Source organism: Cherax quadricarinatus, unplaced genomic scaffold (genome assembly GCF_038502225.1).
Source record: "Cherax quadricarinatus isolate ZL_2023a unplaced genomic scaffold, ASM3850222v1 Contig292, whole genome shotgun sequence".
NCBI lineage: Eukaryota > Metazoa > Arthropoda > Malacostraca > Decapoda > Parastacidae > Cherax > Cherax quadricarinatus.
In genome coordinates, this window is record NW_027195318.1 from 1 (window position 1) to 16203 (window position 16203).

The following is a 16203-nucleotide window of genomic DNA, read 5'->3' on the forward strand; positions in this document are numbered from 1 at the left end:
CACGCATACACAGATTAATTAACTTTTCACCACCGCCACACTCACTGACCTTCCTCTCTGCCCTCACACCAGAGTTCCCTATACTCGACTGGAGTATTCGGTGGGACGACCACCTGCGGGTGTGCTTTAGCCAGCCTGCAGGAGCCGCAAGCTACGAACTGGGACTACAGAAGGGTGTCCAGCACCTAGAGACCACCTCCCAAGCACCGATCGACACCCAAGACGCAGTTGAGACCTGTGTACTCAGCACTGAAACCATTGACGTGGGGGCTTACATTGACTTGTGGATGCTAGTCACCGCCTATGACTTCGATGGCAATATCATAGCCTCAGGGGAGCACACCTGGAGCGCCATCTGTGAGTACCGTTGTTATATACACATACATCCAGGTTCCTTTCTTGGTCTTAACAAATGAAGCGAACCGTTTCTTTCGATCGAATCCCACCGAGTCCCTTTCCTCAGTGTCTAGTGCTCCTTCCTCATGACTGTAATAATACTAACATCAATAATGGTATAATAATAATTACTGCTACTAATAATATTAATATACTGTTAATATGTAGTCCTGAGCTCAGGATATAGAGTCCAGGCAGCCATTAAGGACTCCAACATCATCGCCACCTGGCATTTGATCGACGATGTCTCGACCATCGACAACTTCAACGTCATCCTACGCTCTGTCGATAGCGAAAGTACCGTCACAGTGTCGAGCGAGATGTCAACGTACGTGCTAAACTCAGTAGCGCCAGGGACGTACGCGGTGTGCGTGAATGCCATGAAGCAGCTGTCCAAGACAGAATCTGTGCAGAGCGAAGAAGTGTGTAGCGACATCTTGGTCGTCTCTGACACCAGTAAGTACATTTATGCTATGAGATTAAGACACATGTGCAACATCTGGGTATCTTTATTGTAGACGTTTCGCCATCCAATGGCTTTATCAATACAAATTCTAGGACATAACTTGAAGACAGTAGAACTATGTACAGAAGATGAGGTAATCAGTCCCTCAACCTAGGAGTAGGTGCGAACAGCACCATAGACTATGGTGCTCTTCGCACCTACTCCTAGGTTGAGGGACTGATTACCTCATCTTCTGTACATAGTTCTACTGTCTTCAAGTTATGTCCTAGAATTTGTATTGATAAAGCCATTGGATGGCGAAACGTCTACAATAAAGATACCCAGATGTTGCACATGTGTCTTAATCTCATCTTGTCGGTATTATATACCATTCGTACACCACATTTATGCTATGTTGTACCTACAAATTGAACAAGACACAAGCGCACCACTTCGGTATATTTATAAGAACATGGAGGAACATTACAGCAGGCCTACTGACCCATACAAGGCAAATCCTTTTCAAAACCACCCACGATTTCTCCAACCTTCCCCCAAATCTACCTAAGAATTTGTTTCAGGTACTACTCGCAACAGGTCTCTTCGGTAAGATACAGCAGAACAGAATACTGGAAACAACAGTAGAAGGGAACTAATCACGTTAAAAATAGTATTACTAGTACTGTTTTGATGAGAAATGGTATGGTGATACCGACAAGTTGTGGAAAAAGACACTTGTGTACAGTTTAGGAGATTTATTAAAGGAAACGTTTCGCCACGAGTGGCTTTTTCAGTCCTAATACAGAGATAACTAAGAAAACGAGCATATATAGTGGCAGGAGTCAAGTGAAATGTTGCGTGGGTAGCCCTGGTAGTAGATGGCTGTCCTGTCGACCTCATTTTGTGTTTTGTGTGTGAGTGTATCTATATTGGCGTGATTGATGAGTTGTGTAATGTCGTCTGCATAGGCTAGTGTGATGGAGTTGTGGTATGCAGGTGTTGGAATGTCGTTAGTGAATAAAATGTAGAGGGTAGGGGAGAGGACAGATCCCTGGGGTACTCCAGCATTTAGTGTGAAGTAGTCAGAGTAACAGCCTTGGAATTTGATTCTCATGGTACGGCCGTCTAGGAAATTGTAGGAGTTTACGAGTAATGAGAGGCACGTTAAAGTTAGTGCAGAGTTTGTACTTGAGCCCTTCGTGCCAGACAACGTCTTTTGCAACCAGGACTGTCCTGTTTCTTTGTTTTGTGTTATGTGGATGTAGTTGAGAATGATGTTAATGGAATCCTGTGTGGATCTGTGTGTTCTGAAGCCAAACTGGCCATCAGAAAGTAGAGAGTTGTGTTCCAGGTATCTGCGAAGGCGATGGCTGATGAGTTTTTCAAAGAGTTTTCCTAAAGTTTCGAGGAGGCTGATAGGGCGATAGTTTCTAGGGTCAGAGTGGTCTTTATTGGGTTTAGGAAGGAGGATAGCAGTAGCAGCTCTGAAGAGGGAAGGGAAGTATCCAGAGGCAAGGGAGGCATTAAGGAGGTTTGTATAGACAGTAATGATAGTCAGGAAGGTGTTTTAGGATAATATGGTTAGGCCAGAGGCACCAGGGGCCTTGGGAGGAAGGTGTCTGAGGAGAGTTTTAATGTCTGTGTTGGTGAAAGGAGTGTCGAGTTCTTGGGAGGAGGTAAGAGAGTCCAGATGGATGTGGCTGTCTGGTGTTGTTTCTTGTGTGTGTGCAGTGTTCCAGTGTTCTATGTTCTGAATGTGTTGAATAACGTTAGGGCGAGGTGGGTGAGCGTGGAAGATATTCTCCCAGATGTGTTTGAAGATGTTGGTAGCAGCCTGCGGGTCTGAAATGTGTGTGTTGTTGTGGGTGATGTGTTTGAATTTGTTGGTGGGAGTTGTTCCAGAAGGCTTTAGTGTTTTTAATATGTTGTTTGTCTGCTTGTAGTATGAGCTGTGACCAGTGATTGTTGTGGTCTTGGTCTAGGCTGTGTAGAATGTTGTTTCTAAGGGGTTCCGGACACTTCTCCGCGCGGAGTAAAAAAAAAAAAAGAAAACTCGAAAAAATACCAAAATTGAGTTATTGTTACCTAAAAATATAGCTGAACTTTCTGGCTACACTCTGGTATAATCATTATCCTTGTACGATGTTTCTAAAAGGAATTATAGTCATTTATAACAGGCATGGTGACAGCGCCTTGTGTACCAAGCGCTGACGCGGCATTCCCCCCCCCCCCCCCGTGTTTCTATCGTTTTCTTATATCTTTATGACTAATATATCTCAATACATAGTCAGTACCAAAGTCATTATATTAGACCATAGTGTAATTACTAGTGAGAGACTGGTGCTATTTTTAATTTGTATTTTTATATTATTAGATTAAACCTAGTTGTACTATAGCTCATTCTAGCTCAATACATAGACTATACCAAAGTCATTACATTAGACCTTAGTGCAATTACAAGTGAGAGTCTTGTGCTATTCTTAATTTGTATTTTTATATTATTAGTTTATACCTAGTTGTACTTTAGCTCATTCCAGCACAACACATAGACAACACCAACTTCATTATGTGTATTAGTGACTATACTCTACATGACCAAAATACTCTAGCTATATACTTGTCCAAACTTCCCACCACTACAGATATCAGTACTAAAACTCAACACACAACTCAGGATATAAATAACCATAATTTAAACCTAGAAGATGATTGATCACGTTGACCCTGATCTAAACCTCCATAATCTGACACACAATCAAAACCTATTGGAAAGTAACTGCCTTTACTACACAGCATCACAAGCCAGCACTATCCTAAACAATGATAAAAGTCTATCAGTACTTAACTACAACATCAGGTCCTTAAGCAAACACTATGATGACCTCCTAGCACTCCTTGAATCACTAAAGACACCCTTCTCCTGCATTATTCTTACTGAGACCTGGCTTAAACAGGACACAATAGATATCTACCCTCTACCAGGATACACAGCAATCCACAACTGCAGACCAAACCAAGTTGGGGGTGGTATTGCAATCTATTACTCTAACCAGTTATCTTGTATTAGCACCAATTGCTTTAGTGATGAATATGGAGAATACATTTTTGCTAATTTTACTGTAAAAAACCTTAAGATGCCTTTAACAATCGGTGCCATTTACCGGATACCTCACACAAACATCCCAAACTTCAGTGAGAAATTAAAGGCACTAATAACAAACAGACAAATGAATAAGCACCACCTTCTCTTAGCTTTTGACTTCAACATCAACCTTGGGCTACTAGATGATCAGCCTGTAACTGATTTCATCAACAATATGAACAACACACTTCTCATACCAACAATAACTAAACCAACCAGGCTCACTGAAACAAGTGCAATTATAATAGACCACATATGGACCAATATACTAGCCCCCCTTAAATCAGGGATAATCACAGATAGCACTACAGACCACTACCCTACCTTCCTCTTGACAAACATTAGTAAACCACCACTTGAATACAACAAAGTCTCATTTAGACTCCATGATGAGGCCTCAATAAGGAAGTTCACAGCTGACCTAGAGACTGTTGACTGGCCTACAGAATTCTCCAAGGCCAATGGTATTGATGACTGGACAGACATTTTTCTTAAACTACTTAGACTATACAACAAACATTGTCCTATAAAACGAAACAGATCACAAACAAACGGCTTGGTTGTCCATGGCTAACCAGCACCATTCTGAAATCCATTGACAAGAAACACCAATATGAAAAGCAATATAAGCAGGGCTTAATACACAAAGATATTATTAAACACTATTCATCAGTCCTCACCAAAGTAATAAAGAAAGCCAAACAACTATACTACTCCAGTAGATTCACTGACACAAGAGATATAAAAAAGACCTGGAAAACACTCTCTCAGACTCTAGGGACCCACAAACTGAAAAAAAACAAGAATATTGTCCTAACTAAACCTAATGAAACACCACTGCAACCCACTGACACAGCTAACAAGATAAACAACTTCTCAACCATAGGTTCTAATCTCGCCAATAAAATCCCACGTACCAATGCCCATGCCGGGGACTACCTAGATGGGAATTTCCCAAATTCCTTCTATCTTGCTCCAACTGAGCCCACGGAAGTCACCGAGATTATAAAGTCACTTAAAAATAACTCAGGGAATCTGTCTCATGTCCCACCATTATTGTACAAGAGAGTGGCCCATGTCCTCTCGCATATTATCTCATTACTTTTTAACAAGTCACTAGAAACTAGCACCTTCCCGAAATTACTCAAGACGGCAAGGGTTACACCAATACATAAAGGTGGTGACCCTACAGATTTAAACAACTATAGGCCAATATCAAACTTACCATTGCTATCCAAAATCTTTGAGAAACTCGTGCACAGGAGACTGTATTCATTTATAACGTCACAAAACATACTCAACCCCTGCCAATTTGGATTCAGGAAAAATAAAAGCACTAACGATGCAATCATAAAAATGCTAGATCTGCTTTACACAGCATTGGAAAATAAGGAATATCCACTAGGAATTTTTATTGACCTAAGAAAAGCTTTTGACACAGTAGACCACGGCATCCTACTCCACAAACTTGACCATTATGGTATAAGAGGCCATGCGCTTGCATATTTCAAATCTTACCTTACTAATAGGTATCAGTATGTCACCATTAAAGACACAGCATCAACAACACAGCCACTTGATACTGGAGTTCCGCAGGGAAGTGTCCTTGGTTCCCTGCTCTTCCTCATATACATCAATGATCTTCCAAACGTATCTCGACACCTGAACCCCATTCTCTTTGCTGACGACACGACTTATGTCATCTCTCACCCTAATCTTGCCACCCTCAACACCATTGTTAATGAGGAGCTGATCAAAATATCGACTTGGATGACAGCCAATTAACTTACGCTTAACGTTGACAAAACCTACTACATTATGTTTGGTAGCAGAGCAGGAGATGCGCAAATTAACATTAAGATCGACAACACTAATTGCCAGGCATAATGAGGGCAAATTCCTAGGCCTATACCTCAACAACAACCTGAACTTCAGCACCCATATCCAACACATAACCAAAAAAGTATCCAAAACGGTTGGGATCCTCTCCAAGATACAATACTACGTGCCGCAAACTGCCCTTCTCACACTATACCATTCACTTATATATCCATACCTCACCTATGCTATCTGTGCTTGGGGTTCAACTGCAGCAACACACCTAAAGCCAATAATAACCCAACAAAAAGCCGCAGTAAGAATAATCACTAAATCCCATCCCTGGCAACACCCCCCCCCCACTCTTCATAGATCTAAACTTACTCCCTGTTCAGTACATCCACACTTACTACTGTGCAATCTACATCTACAGGACCTTAAATTCCAATATTAACCTTGACCTAAAACGCTTTCTTGATAGTTGTGACAGAACCCACAGGCACAAAACCAGACACAAACATCTCTATGACATTCCCCATGTCCGACTAAACCTTTACAAAAATTCAATGTATGTCAAAGGCCCTAAAATCTGGAACACCCTACCTGAAAATTCTAAAACTGTAGACACATTCATCACCTTCAAAACTACCATCAGAAAACATCTTATCTCCCTGATACACCCTGTCAACTAATAATACGAATACCACCTGGTGGTTCACACTTACACTCACTCACCCATTTGACCATAAACAGAAATATCAATCTCAATCTCAAAATAATGAATCTTAACTAGTCATAAGTTGGCCTGTGATACTCTATGGAAAATTTCCTAGGGTGCTTAACTGTATGTTTACCGTAGTCACCCCGGGTAGACATGTGAGAAAACTTAATCACCCCTGGTCGCGGCAAGTGATTCCTTCGGCCTCACAATCTTATCCATATCTATCCGAGACCAGTATGGATTGGATAGCACCCACAAGTACGGGGCTACTAATTAATTGTGGACTGTATAGATTATATTAGTTCAACTGAATGAAGGGGGGGGGGTAGGACACACATGGATACATCCGTCAAGGAAAACATTTGTACATAATCCCAATACTTACCAGATGTTCTCTGGTGGTCACTTGATGTAGCTGGATCACTCGTAACCTATCTAATCATAACATACCACTACTGGCCAGTCTAAGGTTGCTATAACTAGAAGGGTTACTTAACTGTGGGTGATGGATATTCCTCATTTCTTGATTCACCATCTCATTTTCGATGTCCTGTTACACCGACACGATTCTCATTCCCGCAGGACGAGGTATCCGCTGGTTTGTCCTGCTTTAGACATCGTGACTCAAGGAGTTTCCCTTTCCTCGTCTCGTTAACAACGAGGTCTAGCGTGTTCACTCGGAGCAAACGACTTATTTCACTTCACATATTCGCTTAACTTAGCGTTATTATCATTAATTACATTACAATTCACAAGACGATTTAACGTCTCATAACTATTACACAAATTAGAGGTCACTCCATTGAGATCTGAGGCCGATGAGCGAGGATTAACACACGGGTATGTCCCCTGGACACTCACCCTGGCCGTGCACCTGCCACCCGCTCCTCCTCTTATCACCCATTTTACCACTCTACCACCGTGGTCCCGTAAATCACGTTCCCTCACTCTCCACCAGGAACAGTTACGACACTTCTTATTATGAAATGAGGCCTATATTAATCCTTAGGCCACCGTGAACGTCAATTTCGTGGTTCCATGTTTTCTCAGCTTCCTCACCACCATTCAAACAATACGCGCTCCTCCCTCCCGCACATCCGCGCATGCGCAAAGGGAACTCTTGGTTCTACTCTTATTTTCAAATACATTTTTGACCCATATAGACACATTAAACACCTATTAGGCACTATAGTTTCGGAAAATTAAAAAATTTTCCACACTGCGGCCGGGCGGAGGTCGTTGCTAGACGACTTACATAATGTGGAGTACAATTTTTTCCATCTTCACTGGCCACCCATATTTATTGAACTCTCAAAATGGACTAATTGGTGTTCCATTCTCTCAGGGGCATAAGCCTATGCTCCCTGGATTAAGTTATTGGGCATATTGGAATTTTGAGACTTTACCAATAACAAGTCTCTCAGTATCCCAAGTCATGGCCATCCATATTTATTGAACCCTCAAAATGGACTAATTAGTGTTCCATTCTCTCAGGGGCATAAGCCTATGCTCCCTGGATTAATTTATTGGGCATACTGGAATTTTGAGACTTTAACAATAACAAGTCTCTCAGTATCCCAAGTCAGCCCCAGCACATTACTGCATATAGGCACCAACTCCATGGCCATCTATATTTATTGATCCCTCAAAATGGACTAATTAGTGTTCCATTCTCTCAGGGGCATAAGCCTATGCTCCCTGGATTAATTTATTGGGCATACTGGAATTTTGAGACTTTAACAATAACAAGTCTCTCAGTATCCCAAGTCAGTCCCAGCACATTTCTTCATTATTTCATTAACCCCTTCACATATCCTCATTAGTTCCTCTTCAGTTGACGTCACACCCGGAAATTGTCCACATAAGATTATTTACCCAATTACTTCGCTCAGTGGACCGCCTGTGCATTTAAGGTGTGCATTTATCGTCGCCTGAAGTAAGAACAATTTATTATTTAACTGCTTATTAATTATATCATTATAAGCAGTCAACAATTTTGGTGTCTTGCTCAGTTCGCAGAGCTGGGCCCTTTAACTGTCCATACGCCATCCTATAATTAGTAGGTAATTCTGGACGGTCAAGCTTCCACGGAAGTCGCACCCAGTAATGTCCAGATTCACATTTAACATCCTTCAGGTATTGTTCCTGAGTAAAGGAATCATTTGGACTTTCCTCATTTACATTAATCCCTATGCTGTCCAGCTCCCACAAATTAGACTGGTTCAACATCATTCTCGATAGAAGAATACTTGTACTGGGTTGACCTTTCATGAGTAAGACACCGTGACCGTATTCACTACTTCCTCTAGTCATTATTACTAGGCGGTAGTCTGCCATATATTACATGGCCCGTACCAGTGTTGAGGAGAGTAACACCGTATGGTTTTGGGTTTATGCCCTTTATCCTGAATTTTTACATCCAACACCGGCAAGGCTACCTCAGCTAGGCCATCATTATTGCCATTAGCTGCAACCTTTACATCAGTCACTGTAGTGTCAGGGTTATTAACATTATCATTATTGTCACCATTATTATAAGAATCACATACAACCCTGCACATAACTGTATGGTGCTTTCCCTTGTTGCATTGATAGCAACTGTTCAATTTGGTATGACAATCCTTTACATTATGATTGTCTAGACATCTGATAAATCTGTCAAGTTCTTTCATTCTTTCCACTTTAATGTCCCATGAATTACAGGCATTACAATTTTTAGTGAAATGAGTACCCTGGCAGAAGAGGCAGTCTCTCTTTTCCTTGCCTGACCTCTTATTAACCGGATTACACTTACCGAGGTACTTATTCCTCTTACCTTGATGTGAGGAACCACTATTACTGATTCCTGACTTGATATGTGCCTATTTAACTCTTAACTATGATTATTACCACTGGGATTAATTTTCCCTTTTGAGACTTGACAGATACTTCAGCGTCATTATGTGTTATATCCTTAGAACTGTTTGGCTGGCTGGTCTGCAATTGAACAATTAATTCCTGCCGACCTAGTCTGATTTCCTCCAGACCGTACTATGGAGGTTTTGGCAAACCCACCCTTGGCATTAATAGGTTGATCAACTGCCTGGCTTACACCCTTTAATTTATTCAAAGCCTTACTTTTACAAGGCAGTTTTTCTTCCAATTCGTAATGTTGATTAATTAAAACATTCATTTCCATTCCATCTGCACAATTCTCCAGCAGATCTCTTTCACAGTCTTTAAACCACAATTTGTACCAATCAAATCTACTCTCTAAAACATCTAAATATAACTTTAATTCATTAAGGTTCACGGTTCTTTGATTCACTAAATCAAATGCCTTCGTCACATGGCTTTTAATAGCCTGTAATGATGCTTTCATTACTCTAAAATTCACGGACTTGTCAGCCACATTAACTCCATTAGATCCAGTCATGGCTAGAGAATTATTAATCACTGATTATACAACTTAAGTAGGCGCCTTATAAGAGTAATTCTTGCACTTTACTCTTGTATAAATCCTAGCCACACATGTGCTAGCAATTAATTGGGCTAATTGTCATCCATCACCTCTTCAAGGGGGGCTCCTTGGCGTGGTGAAGAGGCTCTTGGTCTGAGGAATTAGACCTATCGGTCTTCTTCCTCAGACCGAACCTAATTACCCCCCAATCTCCCCTCCCCTATCCCATCCTCCCCATCCTCCCCTTTTTCCTTTCCTCCTCCTCCTCCCCACTCCTCCCTTTTGCCCTTCCTCTTTTTGTCCTTTGGGATTTCTCCCACAGGCACGCTAGTTCCTAGGTAGAGGAAAGGACACCGGGGTCGATCCCATTCCGTTGAGGTTTCTTGGCGGTGGCGTAGTTTGCCGTGGAATCTGGATTGCCTAGGGATGTCCCGATCCCTCTCCGGTATCCCGGAGTAGCTTTGGGTGTCTTTTGGGCGACGGGTGTATCTCTGGAAGCCACCTTTCGGATTCCGGGGGTGGTGGCTGAAGGAGGTATGCTTTGTGGCGGATATCCGGCCGCCCTCTCTTTTGTCCACCGAGGTAGCTCGGCAGATGTGAGGTTGCTATCCCAGATTGCTGGTTTACTGGCATGAAGGGTAGGGTATGGCACGGGTTCCATGCTGCATCTGCGCTACTAGCGGTGTCGAGTCCTCTTGGGCGCGGAGGGAGATTTCTGGCCCTTTCATTCCTCCTAGGAACTATCCCTCCCCGGTCCCCCCTTTTTTTTTCTTTTTTTTATTTTTATTTTCTTTTCTTCTTTCTTTTTTTTTCTTAAAAACAAAAAGAAAGAAGTAACCTAACCATGGCAGCCCTAGTCCATGAACCTTTTACCCCCGGGCCCCTTCTTGATACCGCACCCCGTTCTGACCCCGCCTCGTCTTTGGACCACTCTTCAGACATTCCTCATGCCTCTGTACCTATTGCCGGTGCTGTTTCCTCACCTGCTTCAGGTACTGAGGCCTCGACTGACTCCTTCGATTTATCAGACCTTCGCTCTCCTCTGACTATGCTTCCGGCCTCTCCCTCTACGGTGCGGCAATTTTCAAATCGCCGACCCGTTCCACGTCGGACCAACTCTGGTCCCACGCCTAAACGTCAACGACAATTACCTGCTGATGATACTTCTCCACCTTCACCTTCTCGTTCTTCTCAGAAAAGATCGACACGTCCTTCACTACCTTTCCACGCTCAGTTTCAGACTGAACAGTGGACTAAATTCTTCACTTTACGACCAACTTCCTCTACTGCCTATCTTTCTGACCATAGTATTGGCAAGGCACTCCTACGCCATGTTGGTAAAGATATTTCTTTTCATGCTCTTAAGAGCGGTACGCGCATCATTACCGTACAGAATGCTACCCAGGCTCGTGAGCTCTCTCGTCTTTCCCATATAGATACTGTTCCTGTCACCCTTGAAAAACATCATTCCCTCAATTCTTGTAGTGGTACCGTTATTCTGCCCCATACCATAGTTCAACAAAATTTCCAGACATGTGGCACCGACATTCTAGAACAGCTGGAACTCCAAGATCTCCCAATCCTCAAGGTAGACACTTACGTTCTTCCTGCCCGTGGGCGGAGACGATACCCTAGCAATGTGGCTCGTTTAACTTTTGACAGCCGAGAACTCCCATCCTCAGTTTATATAGCAGGACATCGGTTACAAGTTCGAAAGGTGATCCCTACACCACAACAGTGTAGAAATTGCTGGCGATTTGGCCATCCAGCGAAATATTGCAGATCTATCGCCGAATGCCCAGTCTGTGGTGCCGATGACCATTCTAATACGTCTTGCAATCGATCTCCCTCTTGCCTTAACTGTCATGAGGCTCACCCTTCGTACTCTCGCCGTTGTCAGGTCTATTTAAACGAGCGGGAAATCCGTCACCTCAAAGAGACAGAAGGTCTCCCTTATGCCATGGCAGTTTCTCATCTCCGCCTCCAAGGGAGACTCCCACGTGTTTCTTATTCCCGTGTTTCAAAACGTCCCCCCACTTCTGGTATCCCATCTTCTACACCCACCTCTGTGGTTACCTCTCCCATAATCACTCCTGTATCTAATCCTTTTGCTGTCCTCGGCTCAGACGTCCCTACTTCAACGCCTCAGTCTAATCTCGCTTCTTCGAGTTCTCTCTTACAAGCCTCAGTATCGACGAGACCTCGTACGACACCTCTTCCCAATCGTCCCTCTACTTCTCAAAAGTCAAAAAAAGGTCCGGTAACACCTCCTACCCATCTTCCACCTCCTCATTTTACCCTCCCTGTCTCTGTCCCTAGTTCTTCCCCTCTCACTGGCTCAGTTACAAGTGCAGAGGTTCACCCTCCTCCTCGTAATGTACCTTCCTCCCCTGTTCCCTCCCAAGTTTCTTCCTCTTCTGCCACCTCCCAGGTTCCTGTCTCTTCTGTCCCCTGCCACGCTTCTCCAGTTCCCTCCACCCTTTCGCCCCCCCCTACCTTGGTACAGTCCAATACAGTTCCAATCTTTACTCATCCTCCCCCTACCATTCCCAATATTGTCTCCCATACGACATCTCTGAATTCCGAAACACTTGAAGCAATCTCTGAATATATTGCAGAGACCAAACCATCAATGGACACTGATCCACCTTCCGCTCTTCCTCTCTCCTCTGCTCCATCTGCGCAACTCCTTTCTTCACAGCGCACCGTTCCTTCGCTGCTTGAACATTTTCCACTGCCTCCGCATGTGGACTTTTCTAACCCTTCTAGTCCGTAGGAACCCTTACCTGCGGATTTCAAGTATCTTTATCATTGCCAATCATGGCCTTTTTACAGTGGAATATACGCGGCCTCAGGGGTAATCGGGGTGAGCTTCAGATGTTACTCTCCCAGTTTGCCCCTGTTGGTGTTTGCTTACAGGAACCAAAATTACACTCTGCTGTTATTTCTCACATCTCAGGCTATAATTTATTGTATTCTTCAGATCCTTTTCCTGATGGGACCTTTAATGAAAGTGCCCTTCTTCTCCGCACTGATATTCCGTACCATCAGCTATTTGTTCATACTTCGCTGCATTACACAGCAGCCCGTATCCACTTACATAGGTGGTATACGCTCTGTTCTTTATATCTCTCTCCTTCTCGGGCATTATCTATTCCGGATTTTGCCTTCCTTGTTTCGTCATTACCGCCACCGATTCTGTTACTTGGTGATTTTAATGCCCACCATTTCCTCTGGGGAGGGTCTCACTGTGATTCCCGTGGAATTCAGTTAGAGGCTTTTCTTGCCACCCACCCCCTCCATGTTTTAAATACAGGTACTCACACCCATTTTGATCCTCGGACTCATACTCTCTCTTGCATCGATCTCTCAGTTTGCTCTTCCTCCGCCGCATTAGACTTTACTTGGTCTGTTCTCCCGGACTTACATGACAGTGATCATTTCCCAATCATTCTTACTTCCCCTTCATATTCGCCACCTCTTCGCACCCCACGCTGGCAATTTAATCGGGCAAATTGGAACCTTTACTCACACCTGACTGTTTTTAAAGAGGTTCCTTCTTCGTCCTCCATCGATGAGCTTTTACACCTATTCTCATCCTCCGTTTTCACCGCAGCTTCTCATTCTATACCCCAAACTTCGAGCAGGCATTCTCAGAAATGCGTGCCTTGGTGGTCTCCTGCTTGTGCTCGTGCAGTACGTTTGAAACGCGCTGCATGGGGCAGGTACCGGTACAATAGAACCACAGAGCGACTCCTTGATTTTAAACAGAAGCGTGCGATCGCTCGCCGTGTCATCCGTGACGCTAAACGCACTTGCTGGCGAGATTATGTCTCCACCATCACCTCTGCTTCCTCTATGAGTGCAGTCTGGAAAAAAGTACGAAAACTGAGTGGTAAATATTCTCCTGACCCGGCTCCTGTTCTGCGGGTTGCCGGTGTTGATATAGCAAACCCACTAGATGTTGCCAATGAAATTGGCAATCATCTGGTCCGTATTTCTCAGGGACTCCATCTATGCCCCTCATTTCTTTCCTCAAAGTCTGCCAGAGAGTTAGCACCCTTGGACTTTTCTTCTCTCAGAGAAGAACAGTATAATGTGCCTTTTACACTTCAAGAACTGGAGGCAACACTCTCAGCTTGTCGATCATCGGCAGCTGGGCCCGACGACATTCATATTCGTATGCTACAACATTTACATCAGTCAGCCCTTGCAGTCCTATTACGCCTTTACAATCTTATTTGGTCACAAGGAGTTCTTCCACAGCTGTGGAAATCCGCCATTGTTCTCCCTTTCCGCAAACCAGGCACTACGGGACATGAAACCTCCCACTATCGTCCCATTGCTCTTACCAGTGCAGTTTGCAAAGTAATGGAACGTCTAGTAAATAGACGTTTAGTGTGGTATTTAGAGACACACAACAGTCTCTCCACTCGTCAATATGGCTTTCGTAAGGGACGTTCTACCATAGACCCCTTACTGCGCTTGGATACGTATGTTCGTAATGCCTTTGCGAATAACCACTCAGTTATTGCCATATTTTTTGATCTTGAGAAGGCATATGACACAACTTGGAGGTATAATATTTTAGCCCAAGCCCACTCCTTAGGCCTTCGAGGCAATCTACCATCCTTCCTTAAGAACTTTTTAACTGACAGGCATTTCCGTGTTCGGGTTAATAATGTGCTCTCCCCGGACTTTATCCAAGCTGAAGGTGTCCCCCAGGGATGTGTTCTGAGCACAACACTTTTTCTCCTTGCTATTAATGATTTGGCCTCTAGTCTTCCATCAAATATTTGGTCATCACTCTATGTTGATGACTTCGCTATTGCCTGTGCAGGCGCTGACTGTCACCTCCTTACAGTTTCTCTCCAGCATGCAGTCGACCGTGTTTCCAATTGGGCCACCACACATGGGTTTAAATTTTCCAGCACTAAAACCCACCAAATCACTTTCACTAGACGCTCTGTCATCTCTGATCATCCTTTGTACCTCTATGGCTCACGTATCCCTGAACGTGATACAGTCAAGTTTCTGGGCCTCCTCTTTGATCGTAGGTTATCCTGGAAACCTCACATTACCTCTCTGAAGGCAACTTGTCACAGCCGGCTGAACCTTCTTAAAACCCTTGCTCATCTTTCGTGGGGAGCTGATCGTCGAACCCTCCTTCACCTACATTCCACCCTTATTTTATCGAAACTTGATTATGGTGACCAGATCTATTCAGCGGCATCTCCTGCTACTCTCTCTAGCCTTAACCCCATTCATCACCAAGGATTACGTTTATGCCTTGGTGCTTTTCGCTCTTCCCCTGTCGAAAGCCTCTATGCAGAAGCGAACGTTCCATCCTTATCCGATCGCCGTGATGCCCATTGCCTGCGCTACTATGTACGCTCTCATGATCTCCGCAATCCTTCCATTTATAGAATGGTCACTGATATTAGTAGACATTCTTTATTTGTTCGCCGCCCCTGCTTACTCCGTCCCTTCTCTCTTCGCCTTCATTCGCTCTTGTCTTCTCTTCAACTACCACCTTTCTATGTACATGTAGCATCACACTTTTCCCTACCCCCCTGGGAAGTTCCAGCTGTTCGAGTCTGTTCTTTCTCCCTCCCTTGCTCGAAAGCCCAACTGTCTACGGTCGCTTCCCGCTCTCTTTTTCTTGACCACTTTCACTCTCATTCTCATGCCATTGCTGTGTACACAGATGGCTCTAAGTCTTCTGACGGCGTAGGATTCGCAGCAGTGTTTCCGGACAGCGTCGTACAAGGGCATTTACTATCTTCAGCTAGTATTTTTACTGCTGAATTATATGCCATCCTTACAGCACTTATCCGTATTGCATCTATGCCTGTGTCATCATTTGTGGTTGTCTCAGACTCCCTTAGTGCTTTACAGGCTATACAAAAATTTGATACACCTCACCCCTTAGTCCTCCGTATCCAACTTTGGCTACGCCGCATCTTTACTAAGCATAAAGATATTGTTTTTTGTTGGGTCCCTGGTCATGTTGACGTACAGGGCAATGAACAGGCAGACACTGCTGCGCGGTCAGCAGTACATGACCTACCAGTTTCTTATAGAGGTATTCCATGTACGGACTATTTTGCTGTAATATCTTCCCACCTTCACACCCGTTGGCAACAACGTTGGTCTACTATGCTCGGCAACAAACTTCAGTCTATTAAACCGAGTATAGGTTACTGGCCGTCTTCTTATCACCAGTGTCGAGGTTGGGAGAC

The 16203-nt window shown here is 43.8% G+C and overlaps 1 protein-coding gene across 1 annotated transcript in view; it reads left to right on the plus strand.

Moving 5' to 3' along the window:
- Positions 1 to 72: 72 nt before the first annotated feature.
- Positions 73 to 16203, plus strand: part of LOC128706450 (uncharacterized) — a gene marked incomplete at its 5' end in the record, with an annotated part of 81671 nt that continues 65540 nt past the window's right edge. Inside the window, 2 exon segments of the mRNA XM_070080299.1 lie at positions 73 to 357; positions 565 to 852. Coding sequence (XP_069936400.1) covers positions 73 to 357; positions 565 to 852 — 573 coding nt within the window.